This window comes from Zootoca vivipara, chromosome 1, assembly GCF_965207765.1.
Source record: "Zootoca vivipara chromosome 1, rZooViv2.hap1.1, whole genome shotgun sequence".
Lineage (NCBI taxonomy): Eukaryota > Metazoa > Chordata > Lepidosauria > Squamata > Lacertidae > Zootoca > Zootoca vivipara.
The window spans coordinates 53,226,992-53,246,102 of record NC_142582.1 but is presented as its reverse complement, the minus strand read 5'-3'; the positions used below and the strand labels follow the sequence as shown (position 1 = coordinate 53,246,102).

The window sequence follows — 19,111 nt, the reverse complement described above, 5'->3', positions numbered from 1 at the left end:
AAGACCAGTTGCAATAACGGAATTTCTGAAGAAACCAAATGACTGGCTTAAGGGGTCCTCCAGGAAGTATCCATTCAAGAATGTGTAGTGAGAAATGAGCAACCTTTGACAGAAGAATGAGCTAATCATTTCCAGGTAACTTCCAGTCAGCCAACCATTACGGACTTCTTACACCTCATAATGGTTCTCTCCGTGTATCCCATTACAAACTTCCTTGAGTGACCAAGTCCACCAAGCCATACTAAAATAGTTTAATAGTTCTCCAACCAACCAATTTTTTGGCCTTTCCTTCAGGGGAAAATAGGGGCAGGGGAAGACATGGAGGCACCAGGGGTGGGGAGGGGAGAGGAGAGGACATAGCCACACAAAAAATGAAGACCAGCAGTTATGAGCAAGGGCCAATTCACATGATCGTGTTTATCATGAGATAACTGCAACTGTTGCCTAAGACTTGGTAGTATGGAAGAGCTAACACAGCCACTTTCATCATCATGTAGACACTATCCCTGCCAATGAAGATTAGCTTACCCAGTGAAACATTGCACTTGGTAATTATTACCTGAACTGATTATGTGAGTTGGTTTGGTCCCCTGGTGTTTAAACAAAAAACTCCAAAACATATACCAAATAATGGGGGAGGAGTCAAGAGTGTCAAGGGCCCAACATTCCTGTAGCCTTCTGCGGCTCAGGAGGAGAATGGTATTTCTTTCCTTTCTTTTTCTGAGTTGAGCAGGCACTTATGTGCATGGTAGGAAGGATACTGAAGAAAGAGCAGAAACTCTGAAGATCAGATCCTCATTCATTCCGTACTTCCTCGTCATGCACAGAAGAGATCCCTGCTCTTTCCAGGACATGGAAAACACAGAAGGCCTCGTAACAGCCCTGGATAGCAGTAGCATTAAGGGAACATCTTTAGCGGAATTATGCAACACCCCAGAAATAAAAAGGGGGTGCTCTTGCCATATGTTCACAAAATATGTCAGATACCACCCAGAAAGTGGCTCCAGTGTCAAGTCTCACAAATGGCCAGGAAAGCAGCAGCAGCAACAGATCTAGTCTCCCTTTGTCCCTGTAGCAGGAGGAAGCTTAATCCCTTTGGCCTCAGCTAAGCGCTGGGTGGGGACCCATCCTGGCTTGGATCTCCCAGAGAGTCAGTTCTCAAAAGGCAGCTTAGCATCCAGCAGAGCAGCCACCCTCCATTGTCAAAACCAGGAAGGTCCCCAAAGCATCAACAGCCAGGGAAAAGGAAGCAACAGGACGCCAATCCTGATCCCTCCAGAGTCCAGAGAAGAACAGCCAGGTCCCGGGCACCCCTTTTTCAGCTGCCCTCCTTCTTCATTGCCATAGCCCCCCCAGTAGCCGTCCTCCGTGGGTGGGTCATACTTGGGGCTGCGGATGTCATTTGCCGGCACGTCCCTGTAGAAGGAGGAAGGGTCGGCGGGAGGCGACCCCCCGAGGCCATAGAGGTGATTGGAGGAGCCATTGGAGTGAGGGCGGGGGCGGGGGCGGGGGTGGGGGTGAGCAGCTCCATTCTCCCACTCGGGCCTGCAGCCCCAGTCAAAGCCCACAGGGTGGTGGTTGCCCGGCGGGCACCCCCGGAAGGCCGTTTCGTTGAGGCGGCGCATGTCGCGCCCCACACGATCGGCCGGAGAAGTGCATATGACGTCCGAGACTGAGACGCGCGTGCGCTGGAACCAGGCCCAGAGGGATCGGGCCCGGCAGTCGCAGGCCCATGGGTTGTTGTTGAGGCGCAGGAACTCCAGGGACGGCAAGTCCGAGAGGGTTTCCCCGGAGAGGGTGGTCAGGCTGTTGTTGAACAAGTACAGGATGGTGAGCTTGCCCAGATCGCGAAAGGCCCAAGTCGGAACGGCATGCAGGCGGTTCCTGTGGAGCAACAGGCGGTCTAATCCAGACAGACCCCGGAAGACGTTCTCAGAAAGCTGCCAGATCTTGTTGCCGTGCAGGAAAAGGTGGCTCAGGTTTGCCAGATCCACAAAAAGGTCATCCTGGGGGATGGAGGGAGAAAGGACAAGCAATGAAGACACTGCTGGCAAAAGGAACAGCTCCAAAAGCCTCTTCCTATAAGAGATTCTAGGCCAGGCATCCCCAAACCTTGGCCCTCCAGATGTTTTGGACTACAATTCCCATCATCCCTGACCACTGGTCCTGTTAGCTAGGGATCATGGGAGTTGTAGGCCAAAACATCTGGAGGGCCACAGTTTGGGGATGCCTGTTCTAGGCCGATTGTCAAGACTGTAGACATTCATTGCTGCCTCCCCACCTTTCCAGATCTCTCCCACTCAGCTACGCAGGATTTACTGCTGGACGCAAAGCCAGAGTTTTATGAGGAAGTTGACTCCTGCGCTTTGGCTGAGGAAATGATACAGGCTGGCTCCCAAGTCCCCCACCCACAAACTTTGCCCTCCCCTGCTAAGGATGTGGCTTGAAGCACTGAGGCATGATCTGCAAATGCAGTTTTGCTGCTGCAGGCCAGGCTGCAGCTCCCCTACTCTTAAGCCACAGCGCACTTGAGGCCGGATAGGCATGTGGTTTTTAAGTGAGTCGCTGGCAGGGCACAGAGAACCTGCCTTCAGGGGAGGACCAGCCATGTGGGGGTGGAAGGCTGAGCGCCACACCAGTTCCTTGCCGGTCTTCAGAGAGAGATGGTGGAGGGGGCTCCATTTGGCCTCTCAGAAGGCACATCTTAAACCATCTATCTGGAAACATGTCAACACCTCGCCTCATCGACCCACCTCCCTGTTCTGCCCAGTGAGACGCTCTCCCCTCCATCTGCTTGTTGGAAACTCAGAGGAAATTCCCCATCTGTCCTCAGGCTCCACTGCCAGTCCTTTTTCTTCCTCCCCACTCCCATCATCTTTCCTTGAGAATATGCCCCACAAGGTCAAAAGGAACTTAAGCCCAGAGGACCGCCAGAGGAGAAAGGGGTCCATACCTCCATGGCCCACCTGGGAACAAGCTCCCCCTTGAGGCCAGTGGCCCAAGTTCCATGCTAACCCACAACCAAGTGCTCTGGCTCACCTGCAGGCAAAGCAGGTTGTTCTCCTGAAGGTAGAGGTATTGGAGGCTGAAGAGGTTACGGAAGATGGTGGTCGGCAAGCTGCTCAGCTGGCAGCGGTACAGGTGCAGAGACTGCAGCCGTTCCAGCCCGCGGAAAGTGTCTGCATCCAGGGTGCGCAAATTGCGGTTGTCCCCCAGGTCCAGCCACTCCAGAGCTTGGAGGTGGCGGAAGGTGCCCGGCTGGATGGAGGAGATGTTGTTGGAGTAGAGCCAAAGGGTGACGAGGCTGGGTCCAAACATGCCAGGCCGCAGGGTCCCAATCAGGTTGTTCTGCAGGAAGAGGCGCTGAGCATTGCTGGGCAGGACCCGTGGCACCGAGGAGAAGTTGTTGGCCTGGCAGCTGACCGTGGGCGGAGAAAAGTAGCAGGTGCAAAGCATGGGGCACATGGCGGCCACCAGAGGAAAGGCCAACAGGAGCAGGAAGGTGGGAGCCAAGCCTGGAAGCAGAGAAGGACAGGCAATGAGACGCTTCCTTCAGCAACCATCAACACCCCCTCCCTGCCCTTATGTGGAATATCCTAGGAGTGGTCCCGCCTTCCCTGTCCACCCACCGCATTGCTATTTCAAGACAGCTATTTATTTAAAGCTGGGCTGGGGAAGCTGTGGCCGTCTAGATTTTGTTGGAGTGTTAACTCCCATTATCCCGGACTACTGGACATGCTAGCTGGGGCTACTGGGAGTTGGAGTCCAATGACACCTGGAAGGCAATAAGTTTCCCACTCATGATTTAAAACAGGGTTTCTCAAACTTGGGTCTCCAGCTGTTTTTGGACTACAATCCCCATCACCCCTGACCACTGGTCCCTGCTAGCTAGGGAAGATGGGAGTTGTAGTCCAAAAACAGCAGAAGACCTAAGTTTGGGAAACCCCGATTTAAAATCTTTATGCCCCAGCTTTTCTCTTGAGAGCTTAAGGGGGCTATTCCCATTATTATTCTCCTCCTCATCATCATCTTCATCATCATCATCCCACCCTTGCTCTAACCCAGGCATCCCCAAACTTCGGCCCTCCAGATGTTTTGGACTACAATTCCCATCATCCCTGACCACTGGTCCAGTTAGCTAGGGATCATGGGAGTTGTAGGCGAAAACATCTGGAGGGTTGCAGTTTGGGGATGCCTGCTCTAACCACTACACCACACTAGCTCTCTTTAGTACTCTTCCCACAATACACACATACTACCCAGATACTTCAAAGGTTCTGTTGTCAGGCTTCCCGTTAAAAACACGATTTTGAAAGATCAAAACAGAATGTCAACATTGTGTTCTTGACGGGTCACTTACATTTTCCAGCTCTTTATCTTTGATTTACTGGCTATTACTTTGATTTAAAAGAAAAGAGGAGAAAGAAAGCCAAAATCATCCCACTTTTCAAGAGCTGCGATGCAGAGAGAGAGATCCCAAACCATGAGACTCACAAGTTACCAGAGCTGGCAACCCTGCGAGGCGTAATCCCACATGAGGAGGCATGCTCCCCTAGGCAAGAGAGCCCAAGTTGTCACCATCTGCACGCAATTTCTCACGTGAGCACCCCTCCTCCCCGTGCAAGTGTGCATGGTCCCCAACCTCTGCATGCATGCGTGTGGGCAGTGTGACGTGGCAAACGAGTAACACAAGCTGCCGAAGCCGTTTCGGTAGTTCACACCACCTCCACACAGGCCCTACGCTGCCTTCCCACTCTCCCCAGCCTCCATGCTGCTCATGACAAGCTCCGCACAAACACAAGAGTCCTTCAAGGAACCTCGCCAACACCCAGAATGCTTTGACACAGCTCCATCTTTGCCAGCATCAACAACATTGTAAATCAACCCCCCCCCCCCGGGGCAGGAATATGACAGTCCCCATGTCCCTTCAATAAGAGACACCTGAAATCACACACTCCTCCGCTAGCTTAACTTTATAGTTTTGATACATTCACTGTTTTGGGACTTGCATGAAGCATACTGGGAAAAGCCTCCTTTTGGCTACACCAGTCATAGATGGGAGATAGGGGTAGTGTATACACCAGGCATCCCCAAACTGCGGCCCTCCATATGTTTTGGCCTACAACTCCCATGATCCCTAGCTAACAGGACCAGCACAGTTTAAGCCCATTTCACCACCTCAAAGAATTCTGGGCACTGTAGTTTCTTCCTCATGGAGTTACCCTTTACAAATCCCAGCATTCAGAATTCTTTAAGGGAGGGTTTAACTCTACAGGTCAGGAGATTCACAAGTGTGGCACCGGAGAAGGTCAGTACCCCCTGCCCCACCCATCCTTTCGCTGTAAGATTACAAGCAGAATTCTTGCACTGACCCAGTTAAACAGAGCAGGCACACGGGGTGGGGGTGGGGAGGCTGAATGGCCACTGGGACAAGAGGGAATTGCAAGACAGCTGCTAACAGATGCCAAGGTGAGATTTTGCTGCCCCCGCACCCCAATTCACCACAGAATCCAATTCTTCTCCCTCTTCCCAGTTTTTAAAGAATTCTGTTTGCGCTCAGTTTTGGACTACATATTACTGCAAGCTGGTAGCATAGAAACATACATTTTCAACAACAACAAAAGTCCTAACTTACATAACATATGGAAAGGAAAGGAGTGTCTTCCCCCCCCCTTTTTTTACTGATGGGTGGTTTTTATCACAACAGGCACAACTTGGGCAGGACTGGGATTCAGGTTGTGAATCAAATTACAGAACTGTCGCTTTATAGCTCCAAAAGCATGGCTTTGAGTCAGCAGCAAGCATGCATGCTCCACAACCAGAGAGACACGTTAAGGCGGAGTTCTGTTTGCAGGACCTGTTTTTCACCCCTGGAGTAGGAGGGAAGGAAATCTGCCCTGACCTTCCTGCTAAAACAGCTCCCAAGTTCCTCCCTAAACCCCGGGGTGGGGTGGAAGGAAGCCGATGTTCCTCCGTGGCATCAGCAGTGGCCATTTCCTCCAATAATGGCAGGCCAGTTTTCCCTCAAGGGAGAACAGGGAAAAAGCCTTTATCTTGAGCAGAGGGGTGGGGGCAGAGAAGAGAGGGAGCTGTAGCTGCTACTAATGTTGACTGCTGCCTCTTGTCTCTGGACTCCTCTCTCTCTCTCTCTCTCTCTCTCTCTCTCTCTCTCTCTCTCTCTCTCTCTGGTGTGGTGGAACCGGCTGTAACCCAAGGAGTCTCATCCATAATTCAGGCCTGTGGCTTTTCGCTGGAGCTTGGGCAGAGAAAAAGCAGAGGGGAAAGGGATTGGAAGCTCCGCCATCTCTCCCCATTAAAGCCCTCTGGCCTCTCTGCCTCGTCGTAGGGGGAAGGGAGACTTGCAGGCAAGTTCTGGATACTGCTGACCTCCCTGTGCTCCACCCCAGCCAACTCTCACACCCCCACCCTTGAATCTCATGGGGGTTTTCACAGCAAATTCCTTCTCAGTTCCACCCCCCCCCCACAGTTCCCCAATATTTTCAGGAATTACCCACCCACAGTTACCTTCCCGGTCCCCTCTCCAACCTAATCTCTCCACAAAATCATCATCGTACAGGTGAAACTCGGAAAATTAGAATATCGTCAAAAACTGCATTTATTTCAGTAATGCCACTTAAAAGGTGAAACCAGTATATGAGATAGATGCATGACATGCAAAGCAAGATATGTCAAGCCTTTATTTATTGTAATTGTAATTATTTGTCATTAGTCAGGTCAATTATAAATGGAATGTAATTAATGAAATGTAATAGTGTTATTTTTGTATTATTGTAACTATTTGTTTTATTACTGTGGAATTTCCAAAAGAAAGCATTTGTAAAAATTAAAAACAATAACTTGCATTACTGAAATAAATGCACTTTTTGACGACATTCTAATTTTCCGAGTTTCACCTGTATGGGGGGAAATGCTTTGCTTAGATTCCTCCCCCCCCCCAGCAAATGCAAGAGGTGCTCATTCATAATTTTCAAGGTGAAAAGCTGAACGACTCAGACGAGACCGAGCACATTTGTATGAGACAAAAAAAAAAAGCTATTTTACTACCCTTGTTGCTAAACTGCAGCGAGAGGAGATGCTTCTGTTCTTGGCTACAGCACTAAGAATGTGTGCCCTGTAATCCCCATCCAAGCCGACACCAGCGGCAGCACCCCCACCCCCGCTCTTAAAGACATTTCTCCCTCCTAAACTGCTTCTCCTGAGATTTAAAACCCTTGATCCTTCCTTCTGAAGAAAACTTCCACCAAATGTTCATTAACCTTGTGAGAGGATTCCAGTCCGTACTACGAATAGCACAAGCTCCTCAATGCACTCTAGCTTTTAAACACACTGCCATGGATGGATTTTACCACCCCCTTGGGAAGGCGCAGGAAGGAACAACTTGCCCCAGGATGGAAAGGAACAGAGTGGGTCACATGCAGCAGGATTCCGAGGCAGAGGTGAGGAAGCTGGAAGCAGACCCTGCCATCTCCCCCAACCTGGTGCCTTGTGAGGGCCTTTCCTTCATTTATACGGGGGGGGGGGGGCACACAGAGGAAGGAAGGAGGTGGGATATCCTGCCAGACAGACTCAGTTCCCAGGCTAGTTGAAAGGAAGAAGAGTTGTGGTGGGAAGCTGGGACGGGCTAGGTCGCTTTCCCCCAACTGGGCAACACAACCCTGTAGTGGCCTGCAAAATGGGTGGCTTTGGGTCAGCCCTTTTCCTCCGGCCTAACTTGCCTCACAGGGTTGTTGTGGGAAGAAGAGAGGAGAGCGGGAAAGGCAGGATTAAAATGGTAACAAATAATACAAACCGGAAATAAATCAGATCTGTGCCTACTAGCCAGGAAGGCCTTGGGAGGGGGAGGATTAATACAGAAGTTTTCTACCACCGCATCAAAACTGAAAGCATGGGATCCACAGCTAGATTGGCTCCATTTTTAACTCAGGAGGTAGGAGTGAAATCAATGGCAGTAGATGTGCTCTTAATCCCAGGAGGAAGGGAATGAAATGAGACAGGATTTCCAGTTCTTACAGAAAGTCTGGCTACTTAAGGGACACCATTTCCTCCCTATCTTGAGCTCCACCTCTTGATCCTTGCAGCTCATGAGGAACCTGCTCTCTCCCAAGCAGGGAGGAACTACAGAAGCACACATCAGACCACCTTTCCTCAAGGCTGAACATCTCTTCTAAAAATCAGGGCATGGTATTGGCTGGGATCCTCCCAGGGGGAGAGCCTCTTCTCACAGCCTTGCCCTCCCTCTCCTCTAGATGCTGTACAGCTACCCTGGCTTAGAGAGAGAGAAAGAAAAAGAGAGAGGGAGAGGGAGGGAGGGGGAGTGCAGGCCTATCTGCTCTTTTAGCTGCCAGCTGTTGGTTTTGTCTTCCTCTGCCTGAAGAAAGTAATGCTGATCTCCAAAGTTTTAATACTGGAAAAGTCAACTATGTTTAAAGCTTCTCAAATCTTTTTTTAAATAGACAAATAGCATCCTGATGAATACTCAAATAGTGGGTGCAAAGGGCTTCTCCTGAAAAAGGTGGCTATATTCAATGGGCCTTGTTCTGTGTCAGCCTTTTGAGCCCATCACCCCGTCGCATTCCCCCACCAGCCTCTGTTCTGAACCTTGGAGATCTTTTAAATGTGTTGGCGCCAGGTCAGGGTCCAGCATGCCGTGATAGCGGCAGTGCTGGGGCTCCATTAATCAAGTGTTGATTCCCCTCTTAACGCACCAGAACTCTCTCCTACTATGGAGCATTACTGCTCTTTTGGAAAGAGCCTTTGCTTACCCATTACAGGAAGGATTGGCAGCTGGAAGGTGCTGGGACAGAACTAGACCCGAGAGGGGTACCATCTGACTTGCTGGTTGCCAACCTATTTGCAGTTAGAGTGACAACAGGCCACTCTGGGAAAGAAAAGTCAAGGATTTGGCCCTCCAGTGTGATTCCATTCACAGAGGGAATGCTTCTCCTTCCCTCCATCCCCACGGGGGTTTAATGGCTGGTCAGGGATTCACATATCTGTTTACTGGCCTGCTTTCAAGGTGGGAGGCAAACAGTGGGCAGGCTCAGCCTACCTAGCTATTGTTGTCTTGGGGAGGGTTCCCCCTCCCCCAGCTTTGAACTTTCTATTTATGTTTGCAGTGTAGATTACAAGAAAAGGGAAACCTGGAGAAAATTAACTTTGAAATTAAAATAATAAACTGAATCAGAAGGTATGTGTTTACAAAAGATCTGTGCATACTATCCAGTCAGATGGAAATAAATAAATGATAATAATAATAATAATAATAATAATAATAATAATAATAATGCACTCCAGAATACCACAGGTTCCCTCTCACCACCTGCATATTGCATAGTTTGCCTCTAGACCTGGGTGCTTAATGCTGAACAATTGTCCATCTGGAGCCACAAGTTGACATGATCTATGGGGGAGCTCACTGAGTCCAGATTTTCACCCCTGGTCACATATATCCTTGTTTGCAGCTGTCCGTATGGCTGGTCCAGGTACGCATGTTCCAATGTTTATAGATCCTGTGTCAGAATCAGCAGAGCTGCATAGGACAAGCAAGATTTGTCCAGGGAAGCGCTACTCGATATGTGATGGGAGACCAAGGCAGGCAACACTCAAGCCCTGCTCCTAAATCTGGGGAACCATGGTGGGTGCCGAGATCAGAAATGACAACTCAGTTGTGCGTAGGCTGGGGGGGTTAAGACAAGTGTCCCTGGGAGGGGCCAGAGGTAGCAGGTCTGACGTGGCTGGTGACGCGGATGAAGCTGAAAACAACCCAGCTCCTCTTTCGTCCATAATTTAACACCCCCAAAATAAGCAGCTGCCTGTTGTTGCGTAACCCATTGGGGGCCAGGCTATAAATGGCAACAAGCAGAGTAGAGCAGAAAGCCACCGGCATCCCTCCAGCCAGCCAGCCAGGCAGGGCCATTGCCTCGTCTGAACTCTGGCCCGGTCTGCTGAACCCGGGACCCACACAGGCTATGCATCTGCCTTGCAGGACAACGCCAGGGAGATCGGCAGCACCTGCCATTCCTTGGCTCCTGCCTCATTCGCTGGCAGCGCACATCCTCCGTCCTTTATGAATTCAGCACCGGTCGGCCCTCCAGAGATGGAGAAGCCCATTGCAGTCTCTCTCTCTCTCTCTCTCTCACTCACTCACTCACTCACACACACACACACACACACACACACTGGCCCTGTCCATCACCTTTAGAGTCAATCTCCTCTCAATGCCAAGAAGAGGTGGTGCGCATCCTTCCAACTTCGGGACACTTCACCTCGCTGGAGAAGAGAACTGGCTTTACTGAGCTGGAGGGGGAAAGGTGTCCAGCCTCCTCTGTGCCTACAGAACCCCACCTCTTGGCTTCCGGAGCCACTTTGGAACGGATACCCCTCTAGAAGTTGCACAATCCTGTCCAGGTGACATGGGGGGCGGGGCTGCTAATGAGGCTTTCTGAGCAATTTTGAGGCAGGCAAATTAGACCACTCCTGTAATCTTCCTTGGGGCTATCCATCCGAGATGGGTTTTTTCTCAAACCATCAGAAGAGTAGCACTCTCTTTCTCTCACACACAAACATACACAGTGTCCTTCGCCAGCACATCTTCGCTAGTGTGTGGTGCTTGTGTGCCTCCACATTATTAAGGCACCGGATGGGGGGGGGGAAGAGCAGTTATTTCAGAACAATCAAAGCACGGAATAGCTGGACAGCCCCAGAAGACGCCCATTATCTCCAGTCCACGTGAGCATAATAGCGCCTTTGGAAATGGTGCCACCTCAAGGTCGCCTTGGGGCTGGAGTGGGCAAACAACCGAGTGCCTGTGTGTGTGTGTGTGTGCCTGCATGTATATTCCCACGAGATATTTCCCGTGTTCTCAAAAGGGACATCTCAAGGGGACGGAAAATAAAGCTTCGTTTTTTTTCTTTCCTTTCTGAACTCAAAGGAACAACCCCCATACGGACTCCTGACCGATCCTGCCCCATTCTCCCATCGCTTTGACAGCCAGTTTACACGCGAGGTCCCGTTCTCTCCCCCCCATCTCCCCGCCCCCTAATAAAAAAACCCAACAAGTTCTTGCTCCTCACCCACCCTCACGATCAAAACATTCGTGTCCCGCATTCCAGACCTCCCGAAAACGGATGAGGGGGTTGGGGTGGGTGCTCACTTACCATACAGGGTGGGTCCTAGACGGAGCAGCATGGTGCCAGGCAGGCTCGGTGGAGGGACGGTAGAAAACGGCAAAAAATAAGAAAGACAGACAAAACCTCAGGAGAAGAAAAGGAATGAAGAGACGAGGAGGAGGAGGAGAAAGAGAAAGAGGAGGAGGAGGAGGAGAAAGCAGTGGCGGCGGCGGCGGAGGGTGGGGGGGGGCGGGGAGGGTCGCGATCGCCTCGGAAGTCCTCGCTGGAGAGCAAACGCGCTCGGCGTCCCGCTACTCCCTACAGAAGCTCCTGTGCGACGGGGCGCAAGGCGAGGGGTCGCGGCAGCCCGGGCGCGTCTGGGCGCAGCCTGCGGGGGATCATGGCCCGCCTGGGGCCAGCCAGCCAAGCGGCCGGCCAGCCAGCCACCTTCCTTTGGCCCGGCGGCGGCAGCGCTACCCTCCGCTCCGCCGGCGAGAGCTGCCGGACAGAGGCTTCATCCCGGACGAGCCGCCTGGCACCATCTGCTCCGCTCGGCTCGGTGCGCGCGCGTCGCACCGGCGCAGCCAACCACTCTGCTAAAGGGAGCGCAGGCGGCCGGGCGGCGGCGCCTTATTCCCAGGGCCGGCTGGGGCTCCGCCCCCCCGCGGCCGCGCTTTAACCCTTTCGGAGCGGGATGGACGGACGGACGGACAGAGGGTCTTCCTCCCCTTCGTACTCCCCGATCTTCTCTACCCACTGCCGCCCGGCCCGCCTTGCCCGGCAGCCCCTCACTCGGCCCCGCCCACCTGCTTCCCGCCCACGCACCTCGCCCCACCCTGCAGGCGTCATCGCGTCTGGACTCCGCGGGGGGTCGCATGCCCTGCCCTTTCCCTGGAAAGGGGCGGTGGGTTGGGACGGGGTGCCCGCGGGAAGTCAACAATAGACGCCACGCTCCTAGATTAATTAGCAACAACACGCATTAATTAATACGAATTAAACGTTCTTGCTTCAAGCCCCACGGGGGACACCCCACCCAGCTGCCCCACCCCGTGCACACTTACTTGGGAGTAAGCTCCCATTGAAGCCGGTGCTTTCTGGGGTGAATGAATGGTTGGGGAAAGAAAAAGTTAAGGAGATCTGAGCATGCGCCCCCACCAGTACACCTGTTCCGACGCGCACCTTCCCGATGGCTCCAAACGCGGATTGCGCCTCCTGCACAGAGAAGCGGAGGTTGCAGGAGATGAACTGTGTAGCCAGCACTTTCTGAGAAGCGGCTGGAGGCCAGGGCGTAAGCCTCGCCCGCAACACGCTAGGTGATCACAGAAAGAGGGTGCCTCTGAGCACGTGCAGAGTTTCCCTTCTACCTAGCCTAGGAACTGCAACTGGATTTGGCTGAAGGTGGGGGCTTGAGGGATTAGAGGGCACGGCTGTCCAGGAAGCGCGACCTCCTCAGCTTCCCCTATTTGAACAGAGCAACCGTGGGGGGAAAGTTTCTGATCTTCGGATCGGTGTGTTTGGCTCGTGCTTGTCTCACGGCAAAAAGCGGGACTGTTCTTTAGGGTTGGGAAATCTGCTTTTCGTTTCCATTCGAGGTATTTCTCAGCAGCCTGACAGAGCGAGCGAGCGGGGTGGGGTTGGGGTTGGGGAATCGGAGTACCAGCGCCTACTTCCCCCAAATCAAAATAGTTGGGCAAGTGACCTTGGCCAACTCGTTCTCCCCAAAACACGCGCGCGCTTAGTGGGAGAGGTTCTCGGGCAGAATAAAACACAGCTCCATGGAACTGGAGCAGGCAGAGTGGAAGTCTGCGGTGGCTTTGCATTGGAGACTGGCTTCACTGAAAAACGGCCGACATATAAGGCTGAAACAAGTTTAAGGACGCGGTTTGTTAAGTGTAAACGTCGGGGCTCTGGATACAGACGTGGGGACGTTGCGGCCTTTCCAATGTTGCTGGACTCCAGCTCCCATCATCCCTGACCACTGGCCATACTGACTAGGGCTGATGGGAGTGGGAACCTCATCCCTAATAATGGCTCATCCAGAAAATTTTCCCTATTGGAAGAGCATGGAAACAGGAAACGCGAACCAAGAGAAAGTCTGCGCGGAGAGCAGGTGCCGGCACCTTTTACTCTACGGTGCTCAACGGCGCTTGCTCCCACAGTCTGTGCAATTGGAATTTCTCTACCGCCTTTCAATAGACGTCCACAGGACTGTTTACTTAAGGGGGGGGGCAGGTTACAGTGCAAAACGAAGCGTCCCCTACTAGAAGATACCTTCTCGACAAGATTTGCCTTTCGCATATAGAAAAAGCTCACCTGGATAGTTAAACAGGCATCCCTAAACTCGTCCCTCCAGATGTTTTAGGACTACAATTTCCATCATCCCTGACCACTGGTCCTGTTAGCTAGGGATGATGGGAGTTGTAGTCCGAAAACATATGGAGGGCCGAGTTTGGGGATGCCTAGTTAAACAGCAGGACGCTCGTCCTTACGATGGGCGGGATGAGAGCACAGGCAGAACTTCTAGGTCGCAGACATTGAAAGACGCACTTAGAAAAGGTCCCAAGGGTCATCTAGTCCAACCCCCTGCAATGCAGGAATCTTCTGCGGGATGGGTTAGGGTCGGAGTCAGTCAACGGTGATGGACACAGGAAGCTGCGGTGCCTTTGCAGTGGAGACTGGCGACCCATTAGGGCGGATAGGATGGGGAACTGCCCCCCAACCTCAGTCTGCTCTCAGCCAGCCCCCGACTTGCCTACCGCCTCCAGTCCAGGAGATAGAGCTGCCTTTTAGCAAGGGAGGCAGAGCGGAGCAAAACCAGAGTGACTTGGCTCCCATGTGCTCTGGCTCCATCTACTGGTGACCTCCCTGGCACCCGCCCTACCAGTTTCAAAAGTCACCAGCCACTATTGCCTTTGGGGTGGGACTTTGGGGGCAGAACAGAAGTCCAGGACTTCCAAGCGCAGCAGGGTCGGAAAGGTTAAACCCGGTCCCAGGGGCGGAGGAGAGCGCAAGACCACTCAGCCCAGAGCCTCATGGTACCGAACTACAACGCGGCGCAGAGCTAGATCCAGTTGTCTAGTCATGCCAGAACGTGACAAAACCTGGAGAGTCGTCGTATGATGATGCAGCGCCTACCAGGAGGGGGAAGACAGTGTTGTGCAATGGTTAGAGCACCGGGATGCGGGCCAGCCATGAATTTCCACCCAGTGATGCTGAGCCGTCAGTCCCCTCAAGGGGTTGTTGTGCTGTAGAACGGGGAGAAAGGAAACTAGGAAAGCGGACGATGGGACGGGACTTTCGCTTGCGAGAGGGACCGGACTCCCCCGGGGCAGGTTTCCGTGTGTGTGTCCCCCATCATCGCCCCCTGTGGCGGAGTGCGGGTGAGAGAGGAGGACCTGAAAGACGCCAGCCAAGAAAACTGAGTCTCTCTGGGCCAAAACCGAAGGGGAGACTCGGTAAGGAGCGGGAGGAAGGTGGTGGAGGAGAAGAAGGAGAAAGGAGCCCGCGCAACTGACAACCTGGAAGAGGCGCCAGCTGGCCGAAGCTCTGCCAAAGACTCCCTTGCCAAGAATCGCTGCTCTCCCAGGAAAGGAAGCAGCCGCCGCCTCCCTTATTTATCTCGCTCCTGCTCGCTTTCGGGCCAGTTCGATTCCCACGTGAAATGGGGGCAGGGCAAGAGAAATGAGGGCGGGGCAAGAGGATTCTCCTTTCGCAGGACTTTCACCACCAGGCATAAATAAAATAAAATAACCGATTCGTATGTCAAAGGCTCTTGAATAATTTTTTTGGGGGGGGCAGGTAAAGCCCGCCCCGCATAATCGATCATAAGACGCTGTGCACGCACACCATTTGAATGGCAATGCCCATCAACTTTGGGTCGGGGCATCCCCCTCAAATATTTTATGGGGGGGCGGGGCGGCGAAGGGACCTTAGCTCCTAGGAGTTGGCTTCTATGCAAAGGCCTATGGATCGAAGGCGGAGAGCCGGTGTAGGAGCGGAGACTGCGGAGCGGTCAGAGCTGCGATCCTGGCGCGCTTTATACCCGAGTCAACGCGCGGGGGGTCGGGTGTAAGGGTGTGCGAGCTGAAGGTCAAACCCTTTTGGGTTCAGAGCCAAAACCACTCTCGCCTAGATGGTCCTTTATTAGCTTCAAGCAGATCGGAGCATCCTCCTTCTTTCCCGCCAAGCACGCAAGATTGGTATAGGGAAGCGCTAGGACAGGCATCCCCAAACTTCGGCCCTCCAGATGTTTTGGACTGCAATTCCAATCTTCCCCGACCACTGGTCCTGTTAGCGAGGGATCATGGGAGTTGTAGGCCAAAACATTTGGAGGGCCGCAGTTTGGGGATGCCTGCGCTAGGAGAAGATGGATTAGAGGCCGATTTAGTCGTGCTTGGAGCAGGCTCGGTGAAATCCATGGGTCTAAGCTAGTTACCTCCTGTTTATTTCCATGGCTCGGTTCTGATCAGGACAGAGCCTGCAATCCTGACCCACCCCCTTACTTGGGAGCAAGGCCATGGAATTCCAAAGGAATTACTTCCCAGTAGACATGGTGGAGCTTCCGCTATAAATCTGGAGCCAACCCAATCTAGGTGAAATTCCTGAAACTACGGTACTGTGGCGTTGTTGTTGTTGAAGAGGACGTCCCTATTTTCATCAGAGAAATGTTAGAGGGTATGAGTTAGGCCGCAAAAAGGCAGGTTGCGCCAGTGCCATACAAGGTAGCAGGTTTTAAATGCCTAGAGCTCACAGCCCATCCCTAATCACATGGATCGTAAGTAAATGCTTTAGGATCGCCATCTAATAGCCACGCAACCGATCCAATGCATGTTTGAAATCTGGAATAATTCTCATAAGACCCATGGGACTTACTTCCAGGTAATAATATGCGTAAGACTGAAGACTGGAAGTTTGTTTTACGCTCACGCAGGTGGAATCAGGTACTCCGACGGATCCGTCTACAAGTCCTTGGCATGGCTAGCTAATGCAGTGGCATATAAACTGAAAGGGGTTTAAAAATGGAAATGTTGCCGTTTCTGAAGACGAAGGATTTGTGGGTTTGGTCCATTTTGGTTACCAGAAACCTGGGCGAAAGCAAAACAAACAAACTAAAAACACCCTCCAGTCAAATTGTGTCATAGACTTGGAAGTTCTGGCAAAAGCTGAACATTTTAGGATTTACAAAAATGCTAGCTTGTGACCAAAAATCAACCCACGTCGAACAGCTTTAGTTATTATAACTTGGAACATGCCAATTTTAATGGTTTTTTTTTTAATCGAGTGACAGAACGTACACGCAGGATCTTCTTAATCTGCATTAAGTAACGGGAGAAAGAGCTCTCGGTGTAAATGACCTCATCGCGCGATGCAGAGGAGTGGGCCGCAATTGTCATTTCGAAGGAGATGCGCCTCTGATTGGCATGGCTTGGGAGGAGGGGGCAAGTCGGAGGTCCAGAGGGAAAGTGTGTGTGTTGGGGGGGGTGAAGAGATAAGATTCTACCACCCAATGTTGATGAAGAGCTCTGTAGAGCGTAGGGAGGGCTGGGGAGGGGCTCTTCAATACAATCTGGCACCGAGTTTGTTTGCCTCGTTGCCTCCGGAGTGAAATATCACAAGATGGAGAGACAGACGGTGAGGGTGCAGGTGGGCGGTGGCGGGCGGTAGCTCAGGCTGACTCAGGGGGGCCGTCATCCGCTTGGCTGGCCATATGCGGCTCGCTTAGGGAGGGAGGATGGCTCCCACAATGCACTGGGGCCAACCAAGCATGGGCACCTGGCATCAGGAGCGTGGCTTTCCCTCCGCCTTTCCTTTCCTCCTTTCCTCTGTAGAGTCTTTTAAATCCAGAGCCCCTCTTTCCTGCCTTGAGTCCCTCAAGCTAGCAGAGCATAAAGCCATCCCATACCCCTTTCCCTTCCCACAGGTAAGGCTCTTCTCCTGGTCTGCTCAAGGCAGGTGATGTTAGTCTCACCTGACCATCCCAAATTCGTTGATGCTACTTCTAAGGACGGTGCTCGCCCTCAAGACACTCTGGCACCCACAATCCACAGAAACGGGTTTTCTACTACCCAGCATTCCTTGCCCAACCATGGTGACCTGTCAGGTGTCTCCTGGAAGTTCAGAAAGTGATCCACATTCCTATCCCCTGTCGTTTGTCTCTAGCGTTTGACAAACAGGGACATGCTGCTGTTTAACCGTTGGTGTGTGTATGTTTCAGCACTAATAAGCACCGGTAGTTGATCATCAATTATGTGGCTAATTCTTTTTCTACCATCTAGGCAGGTCACCATCACCGCATCTTGTGGCCATTAGTTCCATAAATTAATCCATTTGCTTGCCAGGAACTTGTTGTCAATCAGTGATCTTTCAGAGAAAAATACCCCCCCCCCCGCCGCCGTAAAGACGCAATCCTGACCCCAATTACCTGGACGTAAGCCCCTCTGAATTCAATAGGCCTTACTTCTGAGTAGACATGGTTAGGATAACCCTATTAGTCCTACTCCTTTCTTTAAAGAAGCAAAACAACATTCCCGAGACTTTTTCCTAGAGGGAAGATGCTTCATTTATCAATACCCCACCTCCGCCTGAGCTATTTTCCAGCTCTCCACCATCTCCAAGGTGGGGGCGATCAGAACTGCTTTCAGTATTCTAAATGTGGGAACACGAGATTTATATAATGACCATGTGGTATCTGCTGTTTTTGTTTTGGGCCCTTTCCCAACCATTCTGACATCACATTTGCCTTTTTAAAACAAAAACACAAAAATCCCCACAGCACAATGGACTGGCTTTTTCAGTGCTTCTTCCATGACCCTGTGATCTCTTACAGGTGAATGCAGTCATTTCAAATCCCGCTGGAATATATATGTGAAGTTGGAACTGTTCCCCTCTCCCCAATAGCCAATGTATGTTACTTTGCACTTATTATTTATGTTGACTCTCCTCTGCCATCTGTTGCTCAGTTACCCAGTTTGAAGAGACCCTTTTGGTGCTCTTCACAGTCTGTTTGATGTTATCATCCATACTAATTTGATGCCATCTGCAAACTTGGTTATCTTACTATCCAACCCCTGAGATGAGATCATTCAAAAATGAATTTAAATAGCACCATTCATCTCTATGCAGATTCTGAAAGGACGTGGCTGGAATGGACTTGCCCACTAACAGGAAATGATGGGAATGTCTGTTCCGTTCTGATTCTTCAAGCTTGCACAAAACATGCTTCTAAACCACACTATCTCATCTGGAAGCCCTGCCCCTCACCAGAATGGGAGCATAGGAAGCTGCCTTGTACTAAATCAGACCACTGACCCATCTAGCTCAGCATTGGCTACACTGACTTTCAGTGGGTCTTCTGGGGTTCAGAAGGGAGATACCCCCAAATCCTACCTGAAGATGCCTAGGATGGAACCTGGGACCTTCTGCATTTGAAGCAGATGCTCTACCACTGGGCTATGGCCCTTCTACCGCTAATCAATGATGCAGAAAATGTACTCTTTATATGTTTCCAGGATTTCTCTTACATTTGATGGTTAAAACCTGACAGTGAAGACATCGGGGGTCCACCTGAAACTACATCTTTCCTCTGTCCACGGAATCCAACATAGTCTTTCAATTTGCCTCTGAATTGCTGCACTTTCCCATTTTTAAAAATTCTGATTCGTGTGCATGCAGCAAGTGCAATACAGTAACTCTAAGCATGTTTACTCAAGAAAGGCTAACTCATTTCAATGGGACTTCTGTCCATGTAATGTATCTGCATATTCTATTTAAATAATTTTATTAATTGCCCACCATCTGAAGAAATGGTGGTGGTGTACAATATTACAATACGCCATAAAAAGAAATAAAAGCTACAGACAAATGAATAGCAAGTAGGCTTTCTGATACTGCAGGTATTTCTTTTTACATACAGCACATAGAGTACTTTGCACCAAACAGGTGCTTCTTTTTTTGGGCACCCACTATGCATCCAATGAGCCATT

General features: G+C 51.4%; 1 protein-coding gene across 1 annotated transcript; it reads right to left on the bottom strand.

Annotated features, from left to right (window-relative positions):
• Positions 1-236: 236 nt before the first annotated feature.
• On the bottom strand, positions 237-11,880 carry RTN4RL2 (reticulon 4 receptor like 2). Its single transcript, XM_035126319.3, has 3 exons — positions 11,178-11,880; positions 3,040-3,515; positions 237-2,006 (listed from the first exon to the last, which is right to left on the bottom strand). The coding sequence occupies exons 1-3, from the start codon at positions 11,206-11,208 to the stop codon at positions 1,203-1,205; spliced, it is 1,311 nt and encodes a 436-aa protein (XP_034982210.3). The 5' UTR covers positions 11,209-11,880; the 3' UTR covers positions 237-1,202.
• Positions 11,881-19,111: the final 7,231 nt, after the last annotated feature.